The 12,567-nt window shown below is 39.9% G+C and overlaps 1 protein-coding gene across 1 annotated transcript; it reads left to right on the top strand.

Moving 5' to 3' along the window:
* Window positions 1–5,578: 5,578 nt before the first annotated feature.
* gpr17 (G protein-coupled receptor 17) lies at window positions 5,579–9,439 on the top strand. The gene is made up of 2 exons (XM_085348416.1): window positions 5,579–5,678; window positions 8,138–9,439. The coding sequence occupies exon 2, from the start codon at window positions 8,146–8,148 to the stop codon at window positions 9,154–9,156; it is 1,011 nt and encodes a 336-aa protein (XP_085204542.1). The 5' UTR covers window positions 5,579–5,678; window positions 8,138–8,145; the 3' UTR covers window positions 9,157–9,439.
* The last annotated feature ends 3,128 nt before the right edge of the window (window positions 9,440–12,567 follow it).

Here is a 12,567-nt window from a genome sequence, read left to right as displayed (position 1 = left end):
TTTATTTAAAGTCATGTATGCTCTGGTCTGTGTATGAGTAACAAAATCAGAAGTTATTGGTCTCTTTGGTGTTTTTAATGATGGACACAAAACCAAAACTGTCTCAAGTTAAATAATTCTAGCGTGTTATTATGAATAAATAAATCCAATTTGAATGAGTCTGAGTCAAAGTTAAAGACCTAGGTCTAATAAGATTTGTTCTTGAACTTCGTGTAAATGTCAGTTTCATTACATTTGTGGATTTTTTTTTTTTTTAGCTCAAAATATTTGACCTGTTTCTGCTCACCAAAATGTCACAGATGTCATTTATGTGCACAGGACGCATCGTTTCGCACGTGTACTCAATTTTTTAGATTAAAAGAAAGTTGAATTCCAGACAATTATTAGACATTAATTTACCTGATGTAAAAACATTAAAGATTTTCTTGGAAGCAAAGTTCTATTCAGTGTTTTGTTTCTCAAAAAACAAAAAAATGTTACAAAGTTGAATTTTCCTCACACTGGAAAATCTTCAAATCACAGTGAAAGCTGGACAAGTGTCAAAGCGACTTCACAATTTGTGTGTTTAGGTTGCACACGCAACCTTTAAATTAGCCCATCTTCAAAAAGTATATCGAAAGTTAATCTCCACAATGATTTTCCCTTTATGTCAATTTTACAGATGCAAATTTTTTACTCTGTGTTAAAATTGTGAAATAAAACATCCCCCCAGTTAATGTGTCTTGGCGAGTTGAACTACTGTAGAATAAGGAGGGGATGTTTTTCTCATTATCATTCATTATTTTAATATGGCATTATTAGTTCATCAGAAGTATATAACCAGCTTTGCATTAAACATAAATTGAAGTTTTGACCTTACATTATCCTTTGCATTACAGTGATGGTGATAACTTTAGTTTGATTTTTTCCTTACAGGTACCAGAATAATAACATGATTTTCCATTGCAGATGTAACCATGATCATTCCATACACATTGCAGTTTGTTGCTTATTCTAGAGTTGTGCTCAAGGTAATTAAAGGTTAAAAGCTACAGCCAGCGCGAGTCTGGCTGATCTATGGAGGGCAAAGGCTTTGAGCTTGGAAGGCCGCACGCGCTTACACAGCACTTATAAGATGTTATTCTTGGTGATTTTGTGCTTAGTCATGTTTTAATATGTTTTAAGTAGAAGTAGCTGATCCAGAAATATTCATTTAATATTATATACTTGATTTAGAGCAATACACACTGATGGTCTTAACAAATGAAAGAGTCCTTGTAGCTGCCATGTTGTGTCTTAGCAGGGTACAGACGGTTCCAGGAGACGGGGGCAGTCAGCGTCTGCCCTCGCGAAGGAGACAATGTTATTCTTTGTGTTAAATAAAATTGTCAACATTGATTGTATTACACCTGTCACTACGCATGAGGGGGCGTTCTAATACCCTGATTTCATAAAACTATGGTGATGTGTTTTTTGAGATGAGATCTGAGACTGTCTGCATACAGTGTCCATCTCCCACGTGTGTGATCATTAAATCATCGTTTGACTCAACCCGACCGGACCAGTGTTGTTATTGTGGGTTTTTCCTCTGGTGTCCATCCCCAATATTTTTGAACCTTAACACTACCTAAAAGGTGATTATCATGATTGATTTGTTTTTAACTATAACCCTGTGATCATTTCTAACTGTCCACTGTCGTACAATAAAGCTCATCGTGGGACAACTAATATGAGCTTTCTTTGGGAAAACTGTGGGTTAGGAGATTGAGGAGCTCTACCGATCAGAAGATTGGTGGATCGATTTCCTAAATACTCCAATCACCATGTCAAAGCATCCTTGGGCAAGATGTTGAATCCCTGCATTGTCCCTGATGAATCTCAATTTTCCACTTCTTTTAAAAGATGCACAACTACATGACATCACTCACTGGTTTCTGAAGTCATGCTCTGAAGTATGGGCTCAAATTGTGGTCATAAATATTTTGTACTTGTAAATCAGTTTTGTACTTGCAAATCAGGATTTGTATGTGTAAAAAGAATTTGTGTGTGCGTAAAAAAGATTTGTGTGTGTGTAAAAAAGATTTGTGTGTGGACTTAGCCAAAAAATACGTGAGAAAGTCTGCACTCAAGTTTCAAGTTACAAGTACGAATTTTGACCCTATTTTTCTTCCTTTCATCTGATTGGCCAATGTCATGTCAATCACAAATTTAACTATCCAATCAGAGAACAGATGGCTTTGCCTGTCAGAGGGGTGCTTTTTTGAACTGCGCTAAACAACAGCAGCACGTTGACAGTGTAAAGACAGAATAACTCCAGCTTTGTGTCTTTTTCCATTCTAGCTGGTCAGCTGGTGGGTAACAGGCATCTCCGAAAACGTTTAGAGCACTTGTGCAAATATGTAATGTCTTGATAAATCGAGCAGCTATTTGAAGTTTACACAGCACCATTCTCGCATGAAAATATCTTAAAAGTTTATTTTGTGACCCAGAAAGAGTAATATTTCAAACTCCGCCACTCTGTGTTCCTCCGCCACTGCCTCGTTTTTTGGACGAAATGGATTCTGGGATAGTGCATTTCGTCATTTCAAGCTGATTGGAGACCAAAACAGCCAATCAGATTTTTTTGCATCCAAGTCTGTGATTGGCTGGTTTTGTGGCACAAATATAACGGTGTATAGAAACAGTGGAACGCGCACGGGCGGAAATGTTGAGAGCGCAAGCAACACATTGCGAGCGAGCGCAAATGCAAAAACTGAGCAAGAGGGGCTGCTATTGTGTGTGTGTATGGATCATAGCAAACACTGAAATACATTTTTTGCACGCAGCAATGAGTTTTGTTCACTCAAATTTAGCTTTTCAGAATAGTGGCACAAAAATAACGCCATACAATTTGAGCCCATACTGAAGCCTTGAGATGAACAATTGTGAAGCCAGACATAATCTTCCTTTCTATTATAGTATAACCAAAATTTACACAATAGACTTTTTGTTTTTATCCAACTTAACCAAAAATGAGTTAGCGAAACCATAGACCCAGCAGGGAGGTATTTAAAGAGATCAGAGCAGAGAGCTATTTTTTCATCGACTTCTATAGGACTGCAAAGCGTTTTGCAACAACAGATCTGGCCCCCTGGTGGTCATTAAGGAGAATCCAGGTTTAAGACCTTTCAACGTTGGTTTCACTTTTTCAGATGTGGAAATTGCATCCATCTTTTATACCGTCTGTTGTCAGCAGTTCCTACACACATCACCAACAGGCTCAGCTGTTACTCAACATTACAAACAAAATTTTGGAACTAACCATTGCAAGGTGAAAAGGATCAAATGGTGAACTTTGGATAGCTGTAAAAAAAAAAAAGGAGCAGCTAAATGTTTGATGGATGAATAGCAAATGGATGGATGAATAGCAAAGCTAATACGTTCACTGTATTATTGCAGCGTCTTTACCTTACAATATAAAGTGCACTGAGGTGACGGTTGTTGTGATTTGGCGTTGTATAAATAAAACTGAATTGAATTGAATTCAATATAGGTTTAAAGTTAGTTCAAATACACATTCGATTATTGTGTGGATGCCCTCAGTTTTCAGCCGATTTTCTCCGTTCAAATCTTTAAAAATTCTGCTCTTTCTGCTAATGGGTGCTATGACTTTTGGTGCTCATAACTTCTATACTTTTTGAGATATTGAATTTTTTTTGCAATATTTTTTGCCCATTTCTGCCATATTATCAGTGGCCTCACTGATTTTCATTGCCGGGTTGACCTGTGTTTTAGGTCAGTGAGATGAGCATCCGTTCTCAGACTGGGAGGCCCGGGTTCAAATCCAGTCAACATTTCTTTCAGTTAACAGTTAGACTTTTTAAACTCTTTTCAGCACAAATACCAGCTTTTTCAGCTGTTTTCAGCAGAAACCTCTTTTCAGCAGAATTCTGCTGATTGAACTCTTTTCAGCAAAATTTTCAGTTTTTTCTGCTGTTTTCAGAAAAAACTCTTTTCAGCAGAAATTCTGCTGATTGAACTCTTTTCAGCAGAATTTTCACCTCTTTTCTGCCAAAATCCTGCTTATTCACCTCTTCTGAAAAATTTTCAGCCTTTTCACCTCTTATCAGCACAATTCTCAGCAGCTTCTGCTCATTTCAGCACAATTGTCAGTCTCTCCACTGCTTCTTTGTGAGAATCAATTTGGCTCAGTGAGATGAGTTGCCGCCATGAGACCAGAAGGGCCAGGTTCAAATCCTGCTCAGGGCAACGTTTTGTTGTTGTTGTTTTTTTTTTTTTTTAAATTTCAACTTTTTCAGCTTTTTTCAGCAGACATCTTACGCGTTAAGGCATCCACACAGCATTTTCGCAGGAAATGCAAATTTTTCTAGTTTGAGGTTACTTTTGTTCTTGAGTTGATTAACTTCAAATGAAAAAAGTTGGTACTGATGCTTTTAAAATGTTTTAAATCGGCCTGAATGTATTTCTGTTTTCATTTGTCATGTCTAACTGATAAACTTAGATGTTTGTTTACTTGTGGGAGGCTGTCCACAGCTACATACAATGACGGAATTATCCTTTAAAATGAAAGCATCTCTGTTTTTATTAAACTCTTTCATCAGCAAGAAAAAAGCACGTTTTATTGACTAAACCCTCCCAGCAGTAAGAAGAATGATAAATTTATGATGCTGTGCTCTTGCACAAGGGGATGTTTTTGCTTCGGGGTAACAAGACGAATAACAGACAAAGTGGAGAAGCCGAACAAAAGCGGGGGGCTGTCCCAATTAGCAATTGGCAGTAGATTAACAGAGTAGTGATGTCAAAGCTTCTCCACAGTCTGCAGATAGTGGTTTCATTCAAGTCTACAGAATACCATTTGCATATCGATGATATAGAGGAGAAGAAGGGCCAATGTGTCTGAAACACAGCTGTGAAGTTCATGTATGAAAGAAATATTATCTCCCCTTGGTCAGTGGGTCCCCTCTCCACATCTGTCCGATGGCTATGCGACTGATTATTTTGGGCATTCCAATTCAAGATGCCCCCAGGAGGCAAGACAGCAACAAGGGCCTCTGTTTCCTCCAAGCACCCCCCTCTCAAGGCTTGTTTTTCTCTGGCTCTCCTATAGTGAGGGCTTGGGGCCCCCTCCAAAACAGAGCAGGCCATGTACAAAAGATCATCTCGGAGACTTCAGTCATAAACTTTTAACAACACAATTAACAACACAGTCCATCTTCTATCTGTCAGTGGGAGGCTGGGAGTTCATGGTAAAGGCACTTAATGCACAACTAGCCTTGGTTACCATGGAGCCATACCCCCAAAACTCATTGCGACTGAGGCATGCCATTCTTCTTTCCGCTGCTGAAATGCGCCGCTCATTCTGACTCAGCCTATTGTGAAGCGCACAAGTGGCTCTCTGAAAAGAAGGGGATGGAGAAAGAAAGGGTGGGGTCAGGGTTCAAACGAAAGGCTCCCATTGGGACTCCCTTTCTGTTATCAAATTTGTTGAGACACAAAAAGAGCTACAGTCTCATTCCCGAGAACATCTTGAGAGAGAGATAGGGGGGTTATAGGACAGCATTCCTCATGTCAGAGCGCCAGTTTTTCCACACAGCGGCAGACGAACTAGCTGTCTTCACGTACAGCTCCCTGCTCCTGCACTGATCATCTCCTCTTTGTCTTCCAGCAGCAAAACTTTTCTTTTTAGGAGTGCCCGTCCAGTAAGTCCTCTTTATTATTTGTTCCTTTATAACTTAAACTAAATACTTGCCTCTGCCGTTGATTTACTAAATAAACCTTTCTGTAAATTTCTCACTTTGCTCATGCAAACCCAAACAGCTCAATCTTTTACTGATTGCACTGTTTCAACAAATTTCTATCATTGCTTACTATGAAGTGGGCTCATTTAATCCTGTTTCACATTAGACAATGGAAGATTTCACACATTACAGCTGCTGCAGCTTTTCCATAAGCGCTGTGTGTAAAGGACCAATACCAGGATGCTCAGTCTCCTCTTCACTGCACAGATCTGCTTATCCAGATCGCCGTGATGAAGGCGTATTTCAGCTTTGTCTCTCTCCAGGATTATCTGCATTTATGGAAGATTTTCCATTCAGCTGCTCCGTTTCTGGTTTGTTATCCCTGCTGGGACTGCAGTTCTCTTTCTTCAGGGGGACTGAAAGCTCTGACTCTGAGCCCTGGCTGAGAAATGCCCTGGCATGTGGGTCCCACAACACCCACTGAAAAGAGCCACGCTGCTTCTTAAAGGGCCAAAAGTCAGGGAGTGAAATTTAGCCCAGTCAGGTTTTTTTTGTGTGTGTGAGTCATTGTGGTTATTCTGCATTGTTTAAGCACATAAGCTCACATATCTATATTATTGCTAATATATATTGTAATATATCTATATCACTAAAGCACTTCTGGATGGATGCAAACTGCATTTCGTTGCCCTGTACCTGTGCATGTGCAATGACAATAAAGTTGAATTCTATTCTATTCTATGCTATTTTTAAAAAATATCTTTGAGCTAAAAATAACTGTATGAGCACTAAAACATAAAGAGAACACAGAAACAATCAGGAAATGTTATTGATAGTCTTTGGATATGGATCTTTTCCATATACAAGTCTAGAAAGTTCTTATTTTGAAGTAATAGGAAACAAACATATATCTTTAAATGTATATCTTATTCTTTGCTATCATGTGCAGAAATCATTTTATTAGATACACCATGATGGTACCAGGTAGGTCTACCCTTTGCCTCCAGAAGTGCCTTCATTTTTCATGGCATAGATTCAACAAGGTGCTGGAAACTCCTCAAAGATTTTAGTTCATATTGACATGACAGCATCAAACAGTTGCTGTAGATTTGTCAGTTGCCTCTATGATCTCCCATTCCATCACATCCCAAAGTTGTACTGTTGGACTGAGATCACTGTCATGTTCAAGAAACCAGTTTGAGATGATGTGAGCTTTGTGACATTGTGTTATCCCATCTGAAGATGGCACACTGTGGTCATAAAGGTATGGCATGGTCAGCAACAATACTCAGACAGGCTGTGGTGGTTAAATGATGCTCAGTTGGGACTAAGAGGCCCAAAGTGTGTCAAGGAAATATTCCCCACAATGTTACAGCACCAGCAGCAGCCTGAACCGTTGATACGTGGAAGACCAAGCAAAGTTTTCCAATTTTCTAATGTCTGATTTTAGTGAGTCTGTATGAACTGTATGTTGATGTCGACCTCTGACATCAACACGCTCCTCACTGGATATTTTCCGTGTTTCGGACCATCCTCTGTAAACCCTTTGTGAAGGAAAATCCCAGTAGATCACCAGTTGAGATACTCAGTCTATCCCATCAGGCTCCAACAACCAATCAAAGTCACTTAAATGACCTTTCTTCCTCCATTCTGATGCTGAGTTTGAACTTCAACAGGCTGTCTTCACCACGTCTACATGTCTAAATGCACTGAGCTCCTGCCATGTGATTTGTTGATTTGATAACTGCATTAATGAGCAGTTGAACAGGTGTACCAAACAGAGTCTGTTTCACTTTCCAAATCTTCCTTTCATGTATTTAGCTTCTAAAGTGAACTCTCTCACAAACAGGCTTGCTGAATTTAAGGAGGGTTTTTTGCATTTGGGAACCTTCCATCAGCTACAGAAACATCTTTTGTGTGGGTTGACAGTTCAGCCCCAGCTAAACACGGTAGAAATGTTGGTTTTGGATCCAATAGAAATACCAAAGTGAAGGAAGCCTTGCCTTAAATTAATTAAAGTCAGACTTTGCTGTTCACGCCCCGGTGATGTTTCTGTGTAGAGAGTGAGCTAAAGCAACAGGGAAAAGAGAGCAAAAAATACAAAGAGTGAACAGTTGGAGCTTGGCGGGGTTGGATGGAGCAGTGGGTGGGTTTTCTAAGGAAGAGGTGATTGTAAGATCTAAAGAATATGCAGTCTACTGGGACTGTTTTTGCTGTCTTGTGTGTGTGTGTGTGTGTGTGTGTATAAACTTAAAAAAAAAAATCAAAAGTACTCAAATTCAGGTCAGAAATCTGACCACCCCTGCAGCCTGCAGCGCAAAATTAGACCCGTCGTAACTGTCCTGAATATATGCACTTCTGCTTATACTACAGAAATGGTTTAAAGGTAATGATAATTATAATATTTTCTGTCTCCACAGTCACCAAAATGGAGTCTGCTACAATGCATCTGCCATCCAATCAGTCATCAGAGAGCTGTGTAGTGTTGGAGACCACGATCGAGAACCAGCTGTTTGGATGGTTCTACCTCGTGGTTTTTGTTCTGGCGCTGAGCGGTAACAGTTTGGCTCTCTGGATTTTCTCTCACCAGCGTGGCGTTTCTTCTCCAGCTAACGTCTTCCTGATTCATCTGGCTGTGGCAGACTTATCGTACGTCATCATCCTCCCGCTCAGGGCCACCTACCACTTTACAGGAGGCCACTGGCCCCTGGGCGAGGTGCCCTGCCGGGTGGTGGGTTTTTTGTTTTATGTCAACATGTATGCCAGCCTGTACTTCCTGGCCTGTGTAGCAGGGGATCGATACTTGGCTGTGGTTCACGCTGTGAGGTCACTGAAGATTCGTCGCGCTCGCTATGCTCAGATCATCAGCTTCTCTCTTTGGGTCCTAGTTACTGTCTCCATGGCACCGCTGCTTGTCACCCATCAGACTGCACAGGTGGACAACATGACGGTGTGTTTGCAGCTATACAGGGAGAAGGCCTCACGCAACGCTCTGATCTCGCTGGCCGTCGCCTTCATGCCGCCTTTCCTCGCCACTCTTTCCTGTTACCTCCTCATCATTCACAGCTTGCATCGCGGCTCCAGGTTGGAGCCGGCGCTCAAGCTAAGGGCCCTGCGCACCATTGGCCTGGTTATGCTCATCTACGTGGTCTGTTTTCTGCCTTATCATATGAGTAGGGCCACCTTCATCCTGGGCTACAGCCACCCAGACGTCTCATGCCAGACACGCAGAGGCCTGAGCCTGGCCAACCGCCTCACCTCCTCCCTCACCTGCCTGAATGGTGCTATGGACCCGCTGGTCTACCTGTTTGGGGCGGAGAAATTCCGCGGCACACTGCGGCGATTGTTTTGTAAAGATAATGGCGGGATGTCAGGGGCCACCAGCGGAGAGTTAAAGGGAACACATGAGAGCTCTGTGAGTGCCAAATCTGAGTTCTGAGGAAAAGCAGCTAGACTCAGACACCTGTGCAAACTTTTCCATCACAAGCAGCTTCAGGTTGATGATACTTTGATTGATGCTGTTTCCAAAGGCTGTTTGAGAACCAATTCTAGTGTCATCCCCACACCATTCCCACCAAATCCTTAGAGAATTAAACTGACATCACTTTGACACTCAAAGAATCCTGAATTCAGCAGCAAAGACGGTGGTAGAAGTTTAACTTCCAGGAGAGGAACAAAGATCTTTAAAACCTAAATTTGGGGCAAAGTCAGCAAACTTTTTTAAATCAGTTATAACTTCTGATTCTGCACAGACTGTTTATCTTGGTGACCACTGGAATTAAAGTTGATGAAGATAATGCTTCAAAATAACTCCCACACACACAAGACTCGAGTAAATCTCATTCTTCTTTAACAATTTAACGCAATGGAGAATGTTTAAAAGCAAAATTACTGCAATTAGAAGTAAATATGACATTTGATGAGTTTTCAAAATGTACTGTTGGCTTGCTTTCAGCTCAGCAGATCCCCTGTTTTTTACTGTAGTAGATCTGGTTTCATAAGACAGACAATTTGTACTGGTTAGTGACGCCTTTGATGTTCTGTTTAAGCTTCTTGTCGTTTCCATTAAAAGTTTTTTGGGTCCATGTTAGAAACCAACTCTCAAACCAGTCAGAACTGTGCCCAATACCTGCTAATGTGGGACTCTCTGTACAAAAGCTAAGCTATTTGAATTTGTTTGGCTATAATTTTTGACAACTGACGGTTTTAATAATAATCTTTAGAAAAGGTTTGTTGCAACATAACAACTCACTTGTTCCGGAGATGAAGCAAAAAACTAATGATGCAAAGTTTTTAATTGCTTCTGCTGTCATATATAATACTTAATGGGGGTTAAACTTGAGTACTAATTGTTCCGCCTACTGCTTGTTGGAAATCCAAAACAGCAATTCATTATTTACATAGTAAACTTTCAGTGTATATTTTCTATTGTTTTTTTATACTGTAAGCCAAATGTGATGAATATGCATCAGTCACAGTTGATAATATTGTTGTTTTTTTTTCATCTAAGGTGACATAGGTTGTCCTTGCTTTGTGGATAATCAAATGTGCGTGCACATAGTTTAACACTATAAGTGAAATGTGATGCGATCCATGTGAGAATTTTAAAAACTCGTGTGATCATGTGTTGTCTCCTAAAGTACAAACATCCAGTTAAATTTTCATTTGTTTGAATTTTTAGTTTCAGGCCAAATATCTGGAAAATGTTTATGCTAATTAGCATTGCTAGCATGCTAATGCACCAAATCAGGAAGTTAAACAGGGTAAGTATTACAGGTAAGGTAAGCATTATACCTTTCAAATATTAGCACTGTATGTTAGCATGCTGGTGGACATACCCACTAAGGCACTCACCAGCTTCTAGACTCCACATTTTGAAGACTCACCATTAGCACTGTGGCTGCTGTTGTGTGAGGTGAAGTTGAAGTGCTAAGTTGGTTTGCTGCATCCATAAATTGTATGGGTGAAATCCACAAGCACAGAAAAGTGCTTATTGGTGTTAATTAAGTAACAGACTAAAAAAAAGCAAGAACAACAAGAAAGAACACAGTCCAGAAGTTCAGATGAGTGACTCCTATCACCAGTATTATGCTACAGTCAAGTTAATGAACAAAGTCATTGGCATGGTGCTGTTGCCTTTGAAATGGTTGCAGTCAGTTGCCATTTTCAAGGCAATTTTAGTGCATTAAGATGACATCAGTTTGCTAACAGTTTGCAAGTGAATGAGGTCGAGTCAGCAATCTGTTTGTTGTAAAATGGCACGTGTGTTTGACTGCACAAACAGAAATTCACATTACCTACTTGCATTCAGAATTCAGAAAACCCACCACAAACAGTGATGTAGTTTCTACAGGATGGTGATTTAACTGTAACATGCAACCACAATTTATATAAGAATAGAACCAAAGTAGAAGCAGTTCAGTTGAATCTTGTATTGTAAAAAAAAAAAAGATGTGTCACAGAGAAATTGTCTCAGAAAAACAAACTGCGATTGCCTTGCAATCCAAAGTTGTTGATGCAGATACTTTCAATCAGTTGCTGCTGGGTCAGTCATGAGCTGCTGAATATTCCAACCTACTTTTACTCTGGTATGACTGACCTAAGAAAATCACCTCTGATTCCAAAAACCAGAAGTAGAAGTTATAAGAAAGTCCCCCCTGACTTATTATTAAGAAGGAATAGCATGGAGTAGTATGCTGTACGTATGTTCACTTAAAGTTACTGTAAAGTAACATTTTAAGGCAGATCTTTATGGGGGAATGACACTTTTAGATCCTCATGTGGTCACTAGCGGAACTGCAAACTTTGAAACTTTGCTTGCTTCATATTCCAGCTGTGTGTTAGCATGCCAGTATTAATATTTAGCTCAAGGCAACGCTGTTCTTCACAGAGATACTATTAAGGCTGTAGCCCTTTGGATTAAGTCCAGATTTACTCTACAATGGAGTGACAATTTTATTGAGAGTGGACTGTGTAAATGTGCCCATTATTATACTGCTGTTGGATATTTCCCTGCTATCACATTTTCATAGATGCAAAAATTCCTGTATTTATGTTTCTCCAGCTCAGCTAGGAATGACGTGGACACAGTCACAGCTTTTTATAAATTCCTGACATGAGTCACTGTATATGTTAAATGTGATTGACAAATCTCCACTGTGAAAATATTTTTGGGTTTTCAGTTTCTTAACTCTCCTATGATGCTACGCATTTCTGTTGCACTGTTACTTGACAAACTAATAACTATTGTTCTATCTACAGTTTGATAAAATGCAACATGTTAAAAATATGCTCTGACTTTAATGTGCGAATGATTGTGTAATTCACTGCAGCAAAAATGCACCATTTGTGTGACATGTCCAGTCCCTCACATAAAAACTGCAGAAACTCAACATGTCTGCTGCTGTCTCCCGAAAGCAAAAGTATGATTTCACGTCCTTCGCGTCTGTGGCGTTGACGTGTTCGCCGTGAAAGTGGTAAAACTATTTCAAGTGCGGGGACAGAAGGCAGCAGTGACTTGTCACCATGTAGTTCTCTTTTCATATCATGTGACATGTTGTGGTTTGTGAGCAGCTCATTTTCCTCCCCTTATTTCTGCAAGACTTCCTGTCCATCACATGAACATGGCAACTACTTTAACTTGTATTTCCTGAATGTATATATTGTAGAAAACCCCCGAGCTCCCTTTGGTTCATCTGTGGTTTAAAGAATAGCAGTATGCAGGCTGAATATGATGCACCTTGGTTTATTTTTATCAAAGAACAAAATGATCATGTTTGAAAAACAAATCAAGGTCCTTATCTTCTTTTTTCTTTTTTTACTGTGTGGGTTTTAAAGTAAATATATCCAG

This window comes from Diplotaxodon limnothrissa, linkage group LG23 (genome assembly GCF_057381915.1).
Source record: "Diplotaxodon limnothrissa isolate DT_005_m linkage group LG23, D_limnothrissa_male_GT1.1, whole genome shotgun sequence".
NCBI classification, from domain to species: domain Eukaryota; kingdom Metazoa; phylum Chordata; class Actinopteri; order Cichliformes; family Cichlidae; genus Diplotaxodon; species Diplotaxodon limnothrissa.
The sequence above is the reverse complement of the archived record's forward strand: the minus strand, read 5'-3'. Positions and strand labels throughout refer to the sequence as shown.